Source organism: Dryobates pubescens, chromosome 4 (genome assembly GCF_014839835.1).
Source record: "Dryobates pubescens isolate bDryPub1 chromosome 4, bDryPub1.pri, whole genome shotgun sequence".
Lineage (NCBI taxonomy): Eukaryota > Metazoa > Chordata > Aves > Piciformes > Picidae > Dryobates > Dryobates pubescens.
Genome location: NC_071615.1, coordinates 20989364 through 21009518, shown reverse-complemented (window position 1 = coordinate 21009518; position 20155 = coordinate 20989364). Strand labels below are relative to the sequence as shown.

The following is a 20155-nucleotide window of genomic DNA, read 5'->3' as shown; positions in this document are numbered from 1 at the left end:
GTCAGGTTAATAAAGCCTTGCAATCCCCATGCATATTCAGGGAAGCAGCTTTGGGAGAAGAACTCACCCTGCACATGTGTGAGATGAGAGAAATATGTCACCAAGGGCAGACTGCCACCCTGTTCCCAGCCATCGTAGACATCCTATATTGCTGGGTGGTCCTGGGAGCTGACCATCTCCAGGGAAATTTATTCCTGGGTTTCTCTTCCTTTTGAGCTTATGGACATTCTGTGGCTGCTTCAGAGAGGTCTTTGGGCTGGCTTGTTACTGATGGCCAATCCTTGTAATCTGTCTGTTGTGCATGTCCCAGCACAATCCAGCACCAGATGAGGCAGGTAGTGGGAGTTACTAATGCAAAGAAACGTTGTGTATTTATGCCTTAGGAGTTGTCTGTACCTTCTCAAATACTAATTCAGAGGGTGAGTGCTCCCAGTACGTAAGGAATCAAAACATCAGCATATGAGAGTGTGTAGTGGTGGTGTATACTCATCAGCATCTGACTGGTTCAGTGGAATTACTCTTAATACAGGCAGGTGAGCCTACTGATAGATGTGTTCTCTGGCTTCAGAGAGAGACAGGAACAATTTAGCTTAGTTCAGAGGTATTTAACAGCCAGAAACAGTGGAGAAATGCTTATGGTTTTAAGATCAGCTGGCTAACTCATCAAATAAAATGGAATCTAAGTTTTTTAGAAAGGAACCTCTGCTGTGTGCATAGACAAGCACTCACAGTGGCTTCATTACTCCCACTTTGGAGTCAAGTGCCCCATGTGCTCATGGAAGGTGAGGGGTATGAAGTGCTCACCCTGCTTCTCTGTCTTTGTCCTAGGACCACCTCTCTGAGCCTCGCTCCCCCGCCAACGGTGACTACCACGACAGCGGGATGGTCCTGGTGAACCCATTCTGCCAAGAAACGCTCTTTGTAGGACATGAGCAAGTCTCTGAGATATGACCCACAGCTGCCCGCCTGGTGCAGTTTCATCTCTGCTGACTCCAAATGATAAATACATATATATTATAAATATAACCTTTGTGTAACCCTGAATTACAGGAAATGTTTTCAGCTTTTCTTTTCTCCCTCAGAATTGTCATCCCCTTTTTTATAAGTGTGGTAAAACTTTACAGAACAAACTGTGGCTTTATAAAATAAAGGTATTTCTAAGCAAAGCACCTGTGGGATGGACTGGTTTCCTCACTGTCATCTACAGTCTGCTGCTGAATATGCGTGCTCTGGAAGAATATTGGCTAAGGCTGGGTTTGGTGCAGACCACGCTGAGTACAGCATCGTGCATGACGTCACTCAGCGTGGCCATAAACATTCCTGCTTGACGACCATCCCTTCTACTATAAAGTGACTTTGGTAATTCATTTAGCTAGCCAAGCTAGAATACAAACCAGACAGGACTGGCTCAGTTGCCAGTACAACTCGTGTTCCAGTCTTGTGTCCTTTGTGTGACTCCAGTACTGCCTGACCACCAACTGGGATGAGCCCTTCAGGCCCCACTAGCAGAAACCAGTCAGGGTCTGCCAACTCAGCAGGAGGGAGCTGGACTGCAGTAGGATGATTAACAAACCTAATGCACCCATGGCATCCATGGCCATGCAAGGCATGAGCAAACCACCTCGGGTAGTAATGTTACCCCATGACTTTCTTATGTTACCTGCTTCAGATTTAAATAAGAGAGCTAAGTTCTAGTTAGAGCCCCGAAGCTGCTTTACATGAGCAAGGCTAAGAATGACTTTTTCCCCTACATAAATGCCCTAACCACACTACATATGGGGCTCGCAGTGGCTCTACTCTGGCCCAAACAGCCTCATAAGAAGGCACATCTCATGTCCCCTTCAGAGGAACAGAAACCTCCTTTGAATTTATCAGAAGTCTTGGAAGGTGGTGACTAAGGACTCCCACCTATTGAATGCTGTGCTCTGAGCACATTTCCACTTCCCCACTGTTCTGTTTATCTTGTGTGCTTAGACTGCTAGTACTACTGAATCAAGTTTCCTCACTCCTCTCTCTCCTTTCTGAGACTTTCCTTCCCCACTCTGGAACAAAAACATAGTACAAAGTAAAATGGCATTTCAGTCCTACTCCATTAAGTGCTAAATTGTAGGCTGGAAGAGTGGGGTGAACAAGGCTTAAATGGTGGGTTAAAAATAGGTTGTTAGAGGGAGAGACTAGCATGAGACATGAAATGGCTTTGCCTGCTGTCTTTGAGCAAGGTCCATATTTTCACATTTGTTTGCTGTATTGCTCTTGCAAAGGAGTTTGGTTTGGTTTTTATAATTTGACATTGAGCAAATACCCTGGAAGTGTTGTGTAAGAAATCCTGGAGGATTCCTCTCATTCAGCCAGCACAGTTTGTGTGGCAGTGTAACTGCAGAATGCCTACAAACTGGCCAAAGCACTGGCCTAGCTTTGAGATGCTGCAGTGTTCTTAGGCTGCCTGTAGGCCTTCTTGCAGTTCTCAAACTACAAACAAAGTCCAGCCACCAACCCAGCAAGCCAGGATTAGGCACCCACAGAAGACAGGGATTTCTGATTGCATTGCACCTTGCCAAAGACTCCCAGCCACCCCTGTGCAGACCTCCATGGCATTAGGGCAATGCCCAGCATCAGCACATTGCAGACATGCCTGCAAAGATGCGCACACAGGCATCCTGTGCTGGAACATGTCTCGATGGGAAGCATCCCCATGTGTGGGGAGAAAAAGCTGCACTCACCATACACTGAGCATTGTCCAGCAAAGGGCCCAACTGCACCATGTAGTTAGGTACCAATAGACTACCCACTGGATCACCAGTGACCTACAAAGAAGAGCAGGGGAAAGCCTCCTCATTGCCTGCAATAAGTATCAGGGGTTGTTTTGCCCTTGTCCTTCAGTTCGCAGCTGCCTCCCTTTGTTGCCACATTATTCAGGGAAATGAGCCTTTGTTGAACAGTTCAAGTGCAGCTGACAAAGTGACAGTAAACCACCCAAGCAAGGGTGGACGTCCCTAGCTCAAATCTGCTGGGTTTGGGACAACGTGCCTCGGTTGGGTGGTGAAGCCAAAGCTCAGAGAAATCCCAAAGCTGCAGCAGGGCCGAGGGAGCATTCAAGGCTCTGCAGCAGCAAAATGTAGGCTTAGCTTGTCTCTGCTCGGCCGTGGCCCTGCAGGCTCCTCAGAAGTTCGGGTTTTGCTAACTTCAGGTGACACCTTGCTGCAGGAGACTGGATGCAAGTGGGCAATACATTTGTAATGTATGTCTAGATACCTGTGGCTATAAGGGCAGGAAATCATCTGGGTGTCAGGGCAGAAAATACTGCTGGTATTTTAACACGTAGGTGGTACTGAATCCCTGTCCCGCTGTGCCTGTAAACACCATTGTGCTTTTCATCTGCCACATTTGCAGCAGCAGCAGGAGGGAGATTTCCCCTGAAATGGGATTGCTGACCCAGCGGCCGCCTGGACAATGTGACGGGCGCTCCCAGGCAGCACAAAGCCCCCGTTCCAGAAAGCTGTCGCACAAAGGCGAAACCCCGGGCGAGCCCCAACCTGCTGGGCTCGGCACATCCCTCCTGCCAGTACGGGGCGAGGCGGCCGGGCTGAGCGTCGGCGCTCGGCGGGCTGGAGCGGCAGCCATGCCCTTGCCGAGGCGCCGGTCGTCCTTCTTGGGGCAGCAGCCCTCTTCCTCCACGGCCGAGAGCTCGGGGCCATCTGGCCGCCGGGTCAGCGTTGGGGGCGGAGGGAGCCTATCAAGACCCCCCGGCGTCTACGTGGGCACCGTCCCCACTGGCGGCGTAAGCAGCTTGGGCACCCGAGTGTCCCGCAGAGCCCTGGGTATCAGCAGCGTCTTCCTGCAGGGTCTTCGCAGCTCCTCCGCCGCCTTGCCTCTGGCCCCAGGGCTGGAAAAGAGCAGAGGTCTCTCCTACGAGAGCCTGAACGGCTGCTTGGTGGAGTACATCGAGAAGGTGCGAGCTCTCGAGCAGGTCAACCAGGAGCTGGAAGAGCACATTAGAGTCTACCTGGACAAGAAAGCGGCCAGCGTAGGCAGCTGGGGAGCGCTGCGGGAGAACTGGGAGGCGATTTACCATCAGGTGAGCGCTGGAACACTGTCGGCAGCAGCGGGGACGGTGGGACCCTGACGAGTCATTAGCCATGATGAGCGCTGAGGGCTGATGCTGGTGATGAATGCTGCCTGATTCCAAGGCGCGGTGCCCTAGATGAAGGGGTTTAAATCTATCTTCATGATAATTAGCATTAGCATTTCACAGAGTGCCGTGGAACGTGCCTATTAAGCAGGAAAATTGCCTGGGGCGTCCTGTGCATGGGGAACGGTTGAAATGCACCCCAAGGCGGGATAGTCTGGGCTTATTACAATGGGTGATAGTTTTCCTTATTTTTTTTACTTAGCTGTGGTTATTACAGTGAACATCAAAATTATGAAAAGAAAACTGCTAGGAGTGAGTTAGTTTATCCCTCAACATGATATCATTACAAGCACGTTGGGGTGTGGTATTTTTGGTTGGCGGTTGGTTTTGGATGTTGTTGGGTTTGGGTTTTTTGTCATTAGCAATTCAGATTTTTTACTATATTCCCTTGCTTGCTTAATCACATTTTCAAAAGCTCTTTTTATTTAAAAATAATAATTACATGGCTACAAATTAGTAACTCCCTCTATCACCATCCCACCAACCCTTACTCCCACCCTCTCTGTGTGGTACAGGTGATAGGTTCTCCAGGAAAGTGTTTGTTCTGTGGGGTAAAATGGTGTTTGCTTTGACCTCATGGACAAGAAATGGTTCCTTTTGCTGACCAGTAAGGCCAGTAAGACTTTGCAGGCTGATGTCCTGTTTGCACTGAGCATGGGGATCTGTCCTCCAAGGTCTTGGTGCACCTTATGAGTCCCAGCTTCTCAGTCAGCAGGTGTGGATGGGACCCCAAAAAGCTGGAGCCCTGCAACTTGCACACCTTCCCAGCAGTGCTTGTGCAGGCACAATGGGTCTGTCGGCAGGTCTCCAGAAAGCCCCAGGACAATCATTTGCTTTCCTCTGGGCTAGACACAGTTTTACTCTGCCATAGGAAAGAGGATGCATTTTGACAGGGTGCTGCATTTTTAGGGCAGGTCATCACCTGATTCACGTTAGCAGAAATGCCCAGTCAAGCACTGGCTTTTAGAGTTGGTATCTTTTGTGTTGCTAATTTACATTGATGCTGCTGAGCCTCTAAAGCTTCCTGAAGGGACTAGCGGCTGGAGGCAGTGGGTGTCCAGAATCTGGGGTGCTTAGGAAAGCTATACCCTCAAACCTATCACCTCACTGAGGCAGATGGAGACTGATGTGAGATGGAGGGTTAATGCTTGGCACCTTCCACCCTGTGGTTTACAGGCAGGTGTTCCATTTTATAGTTGTAGACCTCACCTGTAAAACTACCAGGACTTATGGATAAGACCAGAAAGTAGGATGGTAGGTACTTTAGGAAGGATGCTTTCATTTTCCTTTGTGTGCAATCCCAGCACTATAGTGACAGATAAACTTACTCATGTAATAATTTTCATCCAAACTGCTTTCATTTAACCTTTCTTTATATTGTCATCCTGCCACCTTGCCTCTACTTCCCTTTCTTAAGAGTAAATAAGACCAGCTCATAATGAAATCTAGCTTGAATATTGGGCTCTTCCTATATAAAATCAGAAAAATAAAGCTAGCAGTAATAGCATTTGCACGTAGCATAGAAAATAAGATAAAAACATTAGCATCATCCATGTCTACTTCTCCATTAGAACACCTTAGCAAATGCATGAGGTTTTCTAAATTACTTCAATTAAGTCAATAAAAGAGGGATTTTTACTTTCTCAGATATAATCAGAGATGTTATGTACAATTCTGACTAATTGGTTTCTTCACTTTTGTTACATTAAGCACCTAACTAAAAATGAAAGTAGGACCTCATCCAGCCCCAATGCCCATTAACTCATTCATCCTGGAACTAGCTGGCAAAAACATGCAGCATCAACACCAAAAGCGTCACATTTCTGAAAACATCATCCAAATCAGTTGCCACAAAAGTGGCTGCAGTCACATGAAGCTCTCCTGTCATGAGTGGTCCCGGTAGGAAAAGTAAGAGGTGTTCAGGAGCAAGGTGTAATAGAAATGAGGTACATTTCTAGATGGAATTAGTAACAATGTCAGTAGATTTCCTGTAGATGTCCACATCTACCTTAGCAGGACATAGCATGGTTTTGTAGCCCCCTGCACAAGCTGAGGATTCATCTTGATTCCCAGCCAGCCCCGTGTGTGCAGCCAGGAGGGATGCCCAGTAGCCCTAAAACCTCTTGGTGCCATTCCCATGGAGCAGCTGTGAAAGTTTTGGGGCAGAAAGCCACTTGGAGCAGCCATGTTAGGAACAGGTTTTGAACACAAAGACGCAAACCCTGCTAGTGAGAAGGATATAGCCACTGGTCCCAAAATCAGAACTGCATCAACAGGCCTATCTCCACAGTGAGGTAGGAGGGACCCCAGCAGACACAAGGTCCCATTTTCCTTCTGGCTTTCCTGGGATGTGCTCCAGCATCCCACATTTCAGATAATTTTCCTCCCAGCAATAACAATTGTGTACCAGAGTTTCTCCCAAACACAGAGCTGGGGCGGGAGGGGGCGCTGGAAATGTGGCAGTGAAAACTCAGAGGGTATGAACAGAGGGTCCCTGGGAGGGAAAACCACTCATGTTTCATTGCTGTTATTGCAGCTATCACTGCACCAGGGATCTGAATGACAGGAAGCCACTATCCAGATCACAGCACTAATGGTGTGCCTGGGCAGCTGTTTTTGAGCAGAGCAGGTGGAGACACATTAACTGGGACAGGGGGAAAATGGGAGGATTTTTGCAGGAAATGAGGAAAATGAGAAATCCTTTTGGAGAGGAATTCATGTGACAAATATAAACTCATCTCATTTTTCCCTGGGTGTATTCCTTTTCTCCAGGCTTTATCCTAGTCTTTCTGTGGAAAATTCTATTTCTAATCAAATGTGTCCCTTCTGCAGAATAGGATTGTTGTTTGTATTGGTGATAGCTTCCCAGGCAGCAGGGCAACACCTAGGAAAAGTGGATGCTTGAAATAATCTCAGCGAGTTTGTAGAGAGCAGAGCCTGGCTCAGGCTTCATGACTGTTGAGTTGTGCCTGTGTGGGAGGCAGAAAGATGTATTTTGTCTAGGAGATGGCACGTAGCACACTTCAGATCGCAGAAGTAAACACAAAAGCAGAGGAAGGAATCAATGTCCTGGACCACTTGTATCACTCCTGTGCAGTGCTAGGAGAATTTGAAAGATCACCAGAGCTTTTCTATAGAGATACTTTTCTTTGCACCTGGCCTTACTGACAGCATTTACTCAGTGCTAATATTGAGCCTGCAGAAGGTAGAGGACTGGTACCCAGGGAATCGCCACTTTTGGACTTGCACCCAGTAATTTATTTGCTGTGTGCCAGGAAAGCCACTGGGTATTATCTATAACACACAGTAATACAGCAGTGTGTGACTAGTGTCTGTAAATGGGCAAAATAACATTCTTCTGCCCAAAATGGCATGGAGCTTAGTCAAATGCCGTAGAGAGGATGGCAATCAATCAGCTTTAATTATGTCTTGTCAGCCACCTCCAACAGCATAAGCTTGGACTGCCCTCACAGAAAGCTGTGAGGTGGGGGTGAGGCTTCCTCCTTGTGCTCAGGCACCATTACAGTTCTTATTGATCATTTCTTTGGGAGGCATCTCCTGCTTTAAGAACCAGGCAATTTTTTATGTATTCCTGTTTACTTACAAAGTATTCAATGCCCAGGTGAAGTCATGTTTTCTTGGATGCAGGAATCAGCATCAACCTTCACAGCCTCTCTCCAGCTACTATGTTTCCCAAGACAACACAACAAATGCCACTCCTGTACCTTGGAGTTTTCCTCCTTCAGGCTCTGAGAAGGGGTCGCATATGGAAAGCACGGCCAAAAGCATGATGAGTTTACTGCTTGGCATCTGAGCAGCAGGCACTGGCTGCATGTTCTTAGCCCAATTTAGCTGTGAATTACAGCATGTTGGAGTCAATGGGCTGATACACACCATTTCTTTCTGTGTATGGCATCTTCTGATCTCTCTCCATGGAGGCATCGTTCGCTTTAGCCAGAGCGAACTTAAAAGCCAGATAATTTTCTGTTACATGAATAATTACACCATGAGACTCATTATCACAGGCGACACCTGAGGCCACGAGTTTAGCAGCATTCAGAAAGGATTTTGTCACTTGTAAGAACTACAAAACCATAGACAAAGCATAGCTAGGAGCTCGAAAGGCACAGTAAATCTTGCACTGACAAAATTGGTCAAAGCTCTTTTAAAAATCAAAGGCTGCCAGTCACTGGAGAGAAGTTCTCCCCATATGTGTCTGTACCACATCACCCTTTATCAAGACTGGAGTGTGCACCTTGGGGCAGCTGGTTTTCCTTGTTGGCAGCTGTAACCCATTAATTGGGCCAGTACATCGATGCAGATTTTTTGTAAGATTGTTTTCTAAAAATTAAAACTGCATTTTCATGTCCATAAAATCACCAAAAAATGTAGAAAATTTGTGCTGCTTTCTATTTAAGAGGTTTTCTACTACAAATACTCAGTAGCTGGAAAAAAGCCATGTTCAGAAGGTGACTGTTGAAAGACAAAACATGACCTAGGAGCTATTATTAGTAATAATATTTGCATTTTTATACTTTCCCATTTTGGTTCATTACATGAGCATCAGAAGCATTGCCTTCTGCTTTGCAAGTGGAGGAGGCAACATCCAAGTGCCTGCAGCATTGCAAGTCCCCTCATTTCTAGTGACCACAAAGCAGAGGCTGCATTAGGTGTTTCATTCTGTCAGCAAAGCAGCTGTGCATCTGTCTCAATGTTGCATGTTTGCATCCAGCTGTTGATTAAAAAGCCACTAGATGGAAGTGTTACATCTCTTCTTCTTAAACCTGAGAAAGGGCTTTCCTAGCTCATACAAACCAAAGAGAAGTTTTAAGGAAGTCTGGTTTCACCACAGAAACAATTGTGTCAGTACCTATCCTTTGGGCACACCCCCAGCAGGTTTCCAGAAGGGTGGAAAGCCTAGCACCTGATGGCTCCCACTACAACACCAAAGCCTTCCAAATGCTAGACTCTTTCATACCAGTTCCACTTGCATGATATGGTTCAGGTTTGTGTGCAGTTTTGGATAGCCCTGGACTTTCTCACTGAAGATTTCACCAGTCTGTGAATGGGGATGTTGGGTATGGACTGATTCATCAGGAGTGTAGTACCAGGGTTCTGATAGAGACACGGACTGTGGGACAAGTAAGAATCCTCTTAAATGCTTCAATTATACTACAGGATTACTACTGAGAAACACTTTTAACAAACAGTTTGTCTCCACATAGAGGCAGAAATCCAGGCAGTGGCAAATCACCATCTGTTCCCTGCTTCTGCTGCAACTAAAAATGTGTTTTACACTGGATTCAGCCTCTGCAGAGTGTCTTTACATTTCATGATCCATTATGGACTTCTAAATGCAGGGAATAGGTAATTCCTTCAGATATCTCCTCATGAGATGCCTTCACGTATTTCATATGTGTTTGTCCAAGCATCTTTAAGACATCTGGAGCAGTGAGCCACTGGTTGTGAGGATGAATGCTGATTACCATATAGAAATGCTTCATCCCTCCATGTCCACCTCCACCCAGTCACCAAGCAGCAGGGCAAAGAGGAGGCAGGACCATACTAAGGCAACAATCCCGCTTGAGGTACTTGAGGTAACTTGTCTGGACAAAGCCTTGATGTCTGCACATTGCATAGCCCAATTCACCTCAGAGAAGCAGAGTGCTTCAGAGGATTTGTGATCTCATTTAGTCACAGATTTAAGTATCTAAAGAAAGATTTATTTAGAAATCTTCAAGAATTCTACTGATCACTTCAAAAGCAGTTCTTATTCATTTGGTGGTTTAATTTAAACTGTAGATCTCCTGAAAAAGACCAAAGAGATGTTTAGTTTAGCTCTTCCAGATTGAAAGCAAGGACCATGGAATGGCTGGAACACCCAGGTTGTTGTCTGCAGAGAGGATGGCTCTGATCCTGGTACCAAATTCATTACGTCTTCAGTCACCTCCACAGTACAGTGCACATGTGACTGCAGGGCAGGCGATGGTCCTTTTTTAACCCTCATACCATTTTGTACCGCCTTCTTGAATCACAACCAGCTGCTGTGTCATCAGCTTTTCAGGTTTGCTTATACCTCAGGTACCTCCTGGGCATTAAAAATACTGCCAGAGCCATAGCAATGACACCACAGTCTTAATTGCACAATCTTTCCAAAGCATTTCACGTTTAGTGTAATAATCTGTGAAGACTGCCTGCTTCTCAGGTCTCATACCTATGGCAAGAGCTTACAGGATCCCATCAGAGAAGAAAAACAACACTTTGGGAGCTGAGGACGGCTCGCAGGCGGCATGAGCAACAAGTGTTCATTGGCTCACTGAGGAGGACACCCCTGAAGAGGACTGCCTATATGGGAAGTAGAATAGGAGCTACATAAGTAATACTTAAACTGTATCTAGAACATATAGTGAGACTTGTCCGGTGAACATACCTTGGGCACAGTAACAACCTTTGCCCCTTGCAGCTGCTGCTGATCACAGTCGATGTTTCCCACAAGAAGATGAATGTTTAGGAGCAAGGAGCAGTTTGGTGACAAATTCCAGCCTATTTTCAGACAATTTCTATTAATTGATTAAATTACCTGTAATGGGTCCCTTGAAGCGCTCTAGGCAAAAGGATTCTTTGGAGAATCAAAATTTAAGATACATAGGTAATGTGCTGAAGCTCTTCATTGCTTGAGCTTTCTTGTTTCTGTCTTCTAGGTGGGTGAAGCAGTCCTTGAAAATGCTCGTCTGATGCTGCACACCGAGAATATTCAAGCCTGTGCTGAAGACTTTAAAGACAGGTAGTCTTGTGGTAGCACCTAGCTGGCCGCTTTCTTTTCAACCTGGCTTTGGCAAATGCTTGCTCTGTAGAGGAGCAACGCTCAGTGAATAGAATGGGCTCATTCTTTACATCGAATACTCAACCACCTGATTTGGGAGGGGGTTGTAACAGCAAAATCATTGTGATGATAACGTTATTTTGGATGATTTTGAAGATTCATAGTAATAAAAATGTGCACTAGCAAAATTACTCAGGTTACTCTTCGTTGTACAGACACTGATCCCTGACTGAGAGGTCAGTATTCATTCAAATTGGGGCTGACATTTTATAAAGGTAAACTTCCATGTGCTTTTAGTTTTCCATGCCACACAAGTAGATTTGGAAGTAACAATCATTCTACTGCAGCAGCTGAAAAGCAAAACCTGCACCACTACAAAGGTCACCGTGGAAACATTACATAAGGAAACATAAATAGGATGCACTGATTGCCCTTGCCTTTAACTGAGATAAACTAATAGTAAAAGAAGATCTTAAATACTGGAAAACAAGCCATTTGCTTTAACAGCAAGTCTAGCTGGCAAACAAACCACTTGGATTTCCTCTTTATTTTGATGCTACTGAGATTCGGTCTGGGACCATGGAACAGAAACCATACTTCCATCAGCATGTTCCTAATGTGTGACATGTGCATGTTTTCTTTAACTTTTCTTTCTCTGAAAAGTTTTATGCAGACCAATGAGCAGTTATTCTCATTTTACAGCCAGACAAACAGAACCCCCAGTCACAGTCTATATAAATTCCAGATCTAGCAAAGGACCGTGTGGCTCTCTGTGCTCATTCAGGAATCCTATCAGGATGCTAACCACCACAGTGCAGACTGCTACTGGCCTGGTTTATGGCACTCTGAGTTAGTAAGAGGGTACTTCAGGCAGTTGACTCAAATACAGCGAGACAAGGTGAGAGCAAAGTGTATCTTCTGTGCCTCTGTCTGGGACACATGAGCTAATTAGCACAAATGGTGTCATTACTTAAAAAAAGCAGGTTTTTCTTGCTGAGCTGTGCTTTATTAAGATTTGGGTTGTGTTTTTTCTCTCTGCAGATATGAAAATGAGCAGCCATTCAGAAAGGCAGTAGAAGATGAAATTAATTCCCTGTATAAAGTGATTGATGATGCTAATTTAACTAAAATGGATCTGGAGAGTCAGATAGAGAGCATGAAAGAAGAACTAACTTTGCTGTCAAAGAATCATGAAGAAGTAAGTCCAGGCTCAGGACACTGCAAAGCCAATGTGTGCCTGTTACAGCCGGTTGGTATCATACCTCTAGTGCAAAGCAAGCATTAAAAAGCTCTGCCTGCCATGGCTGGGTGGGAGGATTCTCCTGAAACCTGCTCTTATTTCTCTCTTCTCTGTTAACTTAAAACAGTAACCTCTGAGGCATGACCAAATTACTTCCATTTAAGTTTTGACTCTTATCTGATAAATATGACATGAAAGAGATGTTCATCACTCCATTTCTTGCTAGGCACCACACAACGGAAACAGTGTTGCACAGTCATTTGTGGGGACATCTCCACAGCAAGCTCTGATGCTAAGACAAAGATGTAAAGAGAAAATGTGTGTGCAGCAAACAAGCTCTGGTCCTGCTGCACTAACTGACCATGAATCAGACTCTTCTGAAACACTCCTGCTTGGATTAGCAAACTGCCCTGTTCCTGAAACTGAGTCTCTCCTGAGCCACACACCACTGAAGCAAGTCACAGGACCAGGAGCTAGAAGGCAGCCCACTGTTAACCAGTTTTGCCCTACTTCCCTGATTATTCATTGCATTCACCAGAACTATTTGCATACAGGAGGTTTATTACCTTCAGCAGGTGTTTCAGGATTGGACCCAACTGAGCATCTTCCCAGGGGCTGGAATATGGAATTAATGCTAATCTCACAGAAGGGACAGCAAGCAGTTGTGCTGATGCCTCAGACGTGAAAGAGAGCTTCAACTGAGCTGGCTCACTATTCTGCCTCATATTTCTTATGGGTTATTTCTCCAGCCACAGGATTTCAGCAACACTGGCAGGCCTATGGAGACTTGGGATGCCAGGATGAGGTTGCTTCATCCCCCTCCCTACTTTCTTGAGTGCAACCCCAAGGCTGGCATTTTTCAGAAAATAATCAGGGGCTTCAGTACCACTGCATGGCAGGAGAAAGACGAAAGTTGTTTTATGCAAGAGGGAAACCAGAAAATTGGCAGAAATGCACGAGGTCCCCTTTAAACCTCCCTATATTGCAATGATTGGTATGCAGGCAGAAAAGCTGGCACCGATGCTGTCGTCTGTCCATCTATACAGCATAACGAGAACAAGACCTCTCACTCTGCATTCAAGCAGCAAGGAGCCCTTGCAGGGCGGGTGAATGCTCCTTTCTTTACCCACTGGAGTACCTAAGCATTTGCAGCACAGACTGGGGCACTGGCAGTGGCACCAGGGGAAGAGAGTAGCACCAGACTCAAGAGAAATCATAGAATAAAGGCTGGAAGCAACTATTGCAATTACGCCAGCTGAGGTCCAGCACAATAAAGTCCCAAAGACATCCTGAACTAATTCCAACCTTCCCTTCCTCCCATGCCCCCACTAGGAAATACATGTCAAGTCATTCTGAAGCTTTTGTGAACTTGGTGTGGACACATTTTGAGGCTTTCACTCTCACAGGATCATAATTTATGTAATTCCCATTCATTTTTCTTCAGTGTTGTCACTGTCAGGGGCCACTGCTTACAATTCCCAGATGCTTTTACACCCTTGGCTGACACAAGCTGTACTGCTGTAGAGCTGCCTCTGGTTTGCACAACTTGTATCTCCCAGTAGATGCACATCTACATTATTGTGTGGTGCCGCAGAGATTTGTTGTAAGCTCTTAATTCCTTGAAACAAAGGCCAGCATTGCAGCTTTGCTGGCATTATCACTGTGGTGTGTTCAGGTCCCAGGTGTGCAGTGTGCATTTGTCAAGCTCTGACTGTTGAAGAATTTTGCCACTGTGAGAGGGCTCCTCCAGGTGGTGCCTTGGTGCAGGATTTCAGTCTTCTTCCACCAAGGGGGAAACCACTTTCAGTACCCCAGATCTGCAACAAGACTCCTCATGCAGAAGCAAGGCAAATGCACAGCTGAAGAGGAAACCCTCCAGTGCACTAAACCATTCACATATAGACAGCTTTCAGGACAAAATTTAATTACTCTCTCTGTGTTTCTTGTTTGAACCCCTCTGAAGCTACCATTCAATTGTCCAGTTCACCTTCTTTTATATCTGATATTTTTGTTCAAGGATGTGAAGGTATTATACAAGCAGCTTGCCGGATCTCAGCTGGAAGAACTTGATGTGCCCCTGGGAAGTGGCCTGGACGACATACTTGAAAAAATCAGAATCCACTGGGAGAGAGACATTGAGAAGAATCGTGCCGAGACAGGTGCCCTGCTCCGTACCAAGGTAAGCACTCTGGAACCCTCTCCAACAGAACAGGCTCCGACACAAACAAATACTCTGCTCTGCTCTGCTCTGCCTTGGAGGGTTGGATTTTTGTTTTCTTTTCTTCAAACAAAAAAATGTTAAAAATCTAAAGGATTTTGGTCCAAGTCCATGGGAAAACACAAGTATTGGTGGCTTTCTTGGGATGCACAAGAGTTAATCAGTGGCAAAAATGGCTGTGCTGATATCACAGGTATCTGTGGGGAACCTTCCAAGGGCTCTGAAATGTTAACTAAGAAAAACTAACTCAAATCAGTTGATACCTTCTGTGTAGGATAAGCCACAGTCGTTACCCTTCTTACTAGAGACATTCCTCCACTGAACATTTTACAGGGGTCTATAAAAAAAGGGCCAAACACATTGCTTGACACTAATTGTACAGTTACAGACTCCCTGGGGACTTCTTGAAATGGTTTCCTTCAGCAGCAGTGGGAAAAGTGGATGTTAACTTAGAAATGAAAAGTGATGATAACAGATTATAGCCATTCCCTTTGAGAGCCCTCTCCTCTCCTGACGCTGACTCTGAACAGCCATTCAATGCAGCTTTTTCTCTGTCAAGAAGGCTCACTAGTTTTCCAAAGTGGCTTGCTAAAGTATTTTGGCAGAGCTGAAGCCCTAAGTTCAATGGACAGCCCTGTTAGCAGCCAACTCATTTGCAGTAGACTGCTATGTGAAAAATCAAGGTGTGAACACTTCTGAAATCTAATAGACTAAGTGAAAACACTCAACTTTAAAAAACATTACAGTATAGCTACAAAATGAAGAATTGGAGCAATGCCTTTTAAGTAATTTAACCACTAGTATGAAAGGTGAACAGCTTTTGTTGACACACGTGTAAGCTGGCTTACACTGACTGAACAGAAAAGATAATTTTGACACTGAGAAGTATGTGGAATTGTTCAGCCTGGGGATTTAATACACAAGAATAATAACTGCCATAAACTGTGACAATATTAATTGTCAGTTGGGTATGTAAGGAAACTAGGCTGTGACAACAGTCACAATCTTGTACCAGCAACAGGCTGAAACCTCAGCTGCCGTACGAACCCAGGAGGAGGAGCTGGTGGAGGGCCTCCGAACCGAGTTCCATGAAACTGCCTGCAAAATACAGAGCTTGCAAGCAGAAACTGAATCTCTGAGAACCTTGGTAAGGAATGGTGGGGTTTCAGTGAGTATGTTCTGCAGAAATTCAACAGGCCTCCTGAAGAGGCCTGAACATTCCAGTCTTGGGTTGGAGACTTAAGAATAAATCCTGGGTTTCACTGGGTACTCTTCCCAGAGCTGCTAGATATTTCTGGGCTCTTCTTGACTGACATGGTGCACTAAGTGTAATACATTTGACCCCTGGGCCCTGAATTGCCATCTTTGGTGTCTTCAGACTCAATAATAATCTCACTGAGACTGCTGGGTAGATAGTACTTAACAGTGGAGAATATCTGTGCTTCGTACCCAATACACATTTTCCAAAGTATCTAAAGGAAGACACTTTCAAACTATTCTATCTCCACTTAAGCATAGTCACTAGAGATGTTGGGCAAACCTCAATAAAGATCACTATGGAGCATCTGAAAACTGACTGTCTTAATGTCTGCTGTCCTGCCCTTACAGAAGAGGGGTCTGGAGAACTCTTTATATGATGCCAAGCACTGGCACGACATTGAACTGCAGAATCTGGGCTCTGTCATTTCCAAGCTGGAGGCAGAGATGGGAGAAATCAAAGTAGAGACCGAGCAGCAGCAGCGGGATCGTGAAAATCTGCTGGCCAGCAAACAACAGCTGGAGAAAGACATTGCTGCATATCACTGCCTTCTGGATGGAGAACAAAGCAGGTACATGTCCGCGAAATCAAGCATGCTGCATAGGTGGAGATGTGCTCCGTGCAAGGAAGCAGGAGAACTAGGGTGGGTCTCAGGTTTCATAAGGCTGGGTGGTAGATGCTGAGGTTTGGAGAAGCTGCCAAAGGGGAAGAACACCCCAAATCCAGCTGTGCAGAGATTCCTCATGTACTGGAGATGGGTGATGTGCAGTACTGCTGTGGATGAATGAGTGTTTGGACCAGCAGGTCTGTGAGTTTCACTTCCCAGGAGGTTTGCAATGTGAGATTAGAAAGCTGCTGCAGTACCTGGGAGCTGCGCTGGTGGCTGCACAGTGGCTATGGTGGTGTTTCATGCCTGGGTACATGATCCCTTCCCTCCTTCTCCCACCATACAGTTCAAATATTGAAGGGCAAGGTCTCTTTTGAAGCACATGAATTACCCCCAAAGTCTGAGGACAGATTCTGGACCACCGAGTGCACCTTTTGTGAAGAAACATAGTTCAGACTCCTCACATTTGTCCTCTGGGAATACACCTGTGGTTGGATTCCCTGATTGGGCTTTTTTTTAAGATCCTTAATCACCATAAGCCATGGAACCTGTGAGAATCCGATCCACGAATTTTGACTTGCTCTTCTGCTCAGACCAGGGAGAAGCTGGACTGGGGCTAGTACATAGTTCAGCATTCTCCTGTTTGTATTCTTTCATTGTTGTTTGTTTACTTTTAGCTGATTTTGGAACTCGTGGCCCACAGGAGACCATTGCCATTAAAGCAAAGGACGTCACTGCCAATTATGTTCGTGGAAGCTAAAAGCCCATCACCGCAGCCTGCTTTATTCAGTTTGATTCAACAGTCAAAGTAGGTTGTAGCTTGAACAACTTTATTAGACCCTCCTCATGTAATTGCTTTGCTTACAGATTTCAGTTTACTCATGTTGTTAAAATGATTAAAAAAATAAAGAATATCAGGCTTTTCCTTTGATATTTTTTCTTCCTTCCAGTATTTTTCATGTTAACCAAAGGGGGGCTGGATTAAGGACCCACAGCCTCCACTTCCCAGAAAGTATATTCTTTCTTTTTATAGTACAAATATATCAAGACTGCTCCACTCTGTGCTGAGTATCCATGTGGAAATGGTGAGAGCTCTGTTGTGTTACAGGAGATCATCACTAGTGTGAAATACAGTTCAGATAATGCTGAAGCAGTTGAAGTGAACTATTAGCTCAATGAGATTAACTTTGCACTACATAACCAGCATAGGCATCCTAACAGTACTTCATAAACACAGTTTAACTCTAGACTAAACTTCTGGAAAAGCTGAAGGTGCAGGAGAGCAACAGTAGTTCTATCTGCAGTCCAGGTCACATCCTTTCACTACATACTGAGCCCAGCCAGGGTGTCAGTTTGAGTAAACGTGATGCTTTTTGATACATTGACAGATTACGATATTTGATTTTCAGATGCTTGGCTCTTTCTTGATACCAACTTCCCTTAAGGCAGGGTGACCCTGGGTAGTTTCCCTTACACTGATGGTGTCACAGTGGAAAAGATTTCCCATCTTCACTTCTGCCTTCCTTTAATATTTTAAATATCTATATCCTCACTGTATTGCATTTGCACTATGGTCATATAAAGGGCCAAGATGGATCCTGCATTTTCAGAGGAATATCATGAACCCTGGCCTCTAGCACAGGAAATATTAGGTAGATGGCTGGCTTTCCTTCACAAGCTCCTGCACAGAACAAAGCCAACCATACACGTGATTGTTGGCTTAGGAGGTTACATCGACACAGTTCATTAGCTAGACTCAAAGATGACTGAGAAATGGTATATATTGGAGAATATAATGGCATATGGCACATATCAGAGGCAGTCTGAAATATTATCTAACAAATCTACCTGACTGATGAAATGAAACACACTCCAAATCCACCAGTGAATAACGTACTGTCATGCTTTCCCTTGCACGTTCCCCCACACATGAGAAATTCTCATTTAATCTCTGCAAAAGGCCATTTGGTGTCTACCATCTGCAAGATTGTGCTCCAGAATGACTGGATTAAGAGATTACACAACCAAAAGACAAGTGATGACAGATTCCTCACAGAACGTCAGCTCCTCAGAGCAGTAATAATACCTTCATACACATCACAGCAGCACTCACAGAGCTGAGACTCCTCCAAGAGCAGTGATGATGAGAGAAAATACAGTGATACAAGAGGTAACATGGTGCAGACCCATATGTTGTTGTTAACTGGATGCTGTCTAGGAATAGTCCCTTTTTGACATTACTGAAATATACTCTTCCCCTCATGCTCACATTAAAGAAAGCAATTTAGTTGTGAGTTGAGAAAGAGGAGGAAAGTTACAACTTACTTGTGTATTGCTTCATGCTAGGTTTTTAGGGTTTCTTTCTATATAATGTGTGCTGTTTAAATATAGACAACTGCTTCTATAAATCAAGTGAATTCTCTTGCATAAAGATATACAATCTGGCATCAGATCTCTTTGCTGTTTTCCAGTGATGTTTCAGGTATGAAAAGACATTGACGGCTATCCCACTGTTAGACTGTTCTTTCTAAATGGCACTGGTAGAGATAACCCTGGTGACTTTATGAGCCTGGAATCATGCTGTGATGTGATAGGAAGGATTCTTTTTTAAAGCTTCTTATATGTCATTCCAAGTTCCAACAAAACTTGGATCATAGGTTCAAATGATCCAGCACATTTCATAAAAATAAGTTAGGTTCCTACTGAGATGTTTATTCCTTGGAATGGAAATAGTTTCTTGCAAAATAACCCAGGTATTTCAGTGTGGGGAAGTGGCTGGAAAAGAAGGCAGCATATAAGCATAAACAGTGACTTTCCAGCAGCTTTTCTCTCTATCCCTAGCAAATACCAAAACCAACTGAAAAGACTGTATGTGACTTGTTCATCAGAAGTCAGATGTAGCATGTCTGGCCATTCTAAACCAAAGTGCTTTCATACTTGGGAGACAAGTGGTAGACAGCATCACTGCATGCCATGAGTGGCACACTGCATGCAGTGTGTGCTGCTAACATGGTGGGGACAAAAGTGAATTCTCTAGAGTTCCCCTGGTAAATCTGTACCTGACCAGAGGCATTTGGAGCCATGGTCTCACAGGTCAGTCGAAAGCTGTCCGCAGAGCTCACACTCCCATCACAGCAAGGTGGCATTCTGGATGTATTTCTTGCATTGCAAACATCACACCAGCCAGGCCATGTCTGTAAGCCTTCAGCCAAATGTCCTCTGTGTAACTACTGAAGATCACTGAGTTTGAGAGAGAAGAAAAAATTAAAACTCAGAAGCACTGACATTTTTGTTCTATATCTAACATATCACACAGCAATAATCTTAACCATAAAAGCTGAAGCAGTGAATTTGCAGAGCGCTACAAAAGCTGTGCATCAGCACCTTTTGACAATTTTACATAAAGCTAGATGCAGAGGTGGGAGGCAAACCTAAGCACAACTGCATAACTAGTGCTTCCCTCAAAGTGCCAGCTGAGACATGGTGGCAAATCCGGAGTTAAGCCTCCTGAGGCCTAAAATGTTGCTGCTATTTTCCATGGTTTCCAGAGAGCCTGTTCCAGATTTAACAGCTGAAATGTTTCTTGATACTCTGCTCCTGACAGGTATTAAGTTTCTAACCCAGAGTTTGTCATTGAAGCCTTACAGCACTCTGTTTGCAAGGGAGAAGTGATAGAAATGCCCAAAGCAGCAAAAAGCCATCAGGTTTGCTTTTTTCAGCCTAGTACTAGGGGTTGCCCATAACATCACAATGAAAATGTTTTACTAGCTGCTGAAAGTGAAAAACAAGTGCAGCTTAGATTCAGACACAGCCCTGTACT

At 44.8% G+C, this 20155-nt stretch overlaps 2 protein-coding genes across 4 annotated transcripts in view; both read left to right on the top strand.

Annotated features, from left to right (window-relative positions):
- TMEM108 (transmembrane protein 108) overlaps positions 1–1156 on the top strand; it is a 112397-nt gene extending 111241 nt beyond the window's left edge. For 2 of the 3 annotated variants that reach the window (XM_054160922.1, XM_054160923.1), the window contains one exon: positions 829–1156. In XM_054160922.1, the coding sequence (XP_054016897.1) occupies positions 829–951 (123 nt within the window). In that variant the 3' untranslated portion in view covers positions 952–1156. The remainder of the gene's footprint in view (positions 1–828) is intronic. The other variant, XM_054160924.1, reaches the window with a different exon arrangement.
- Positions 1157–3501: 2345 nt separating this feature from the next.
- On the top strand, positions 3502–17095 carry BFSP2 (beaded filament structural protein 2). Its single transcript, XM_054161268.1, has 7 exons — positions 3502–4075; positions 10891–10973; positions 12054–12210; positions 14270–14431; positions 15486–15617; positions 16079–16295; positions 17013–17095. Exons 1-7 carry the CDS (start codon positions 3620–3622, stop codon positions 17093–17095), a joined length of 1290 nt encoding a protein of 429 aa, XP_054017243.1. The 5' UTR covers positions 3502–3619.
- The last annotated feature ends 3060 nt before the right edge of the window (positions 17096–20155 follow it).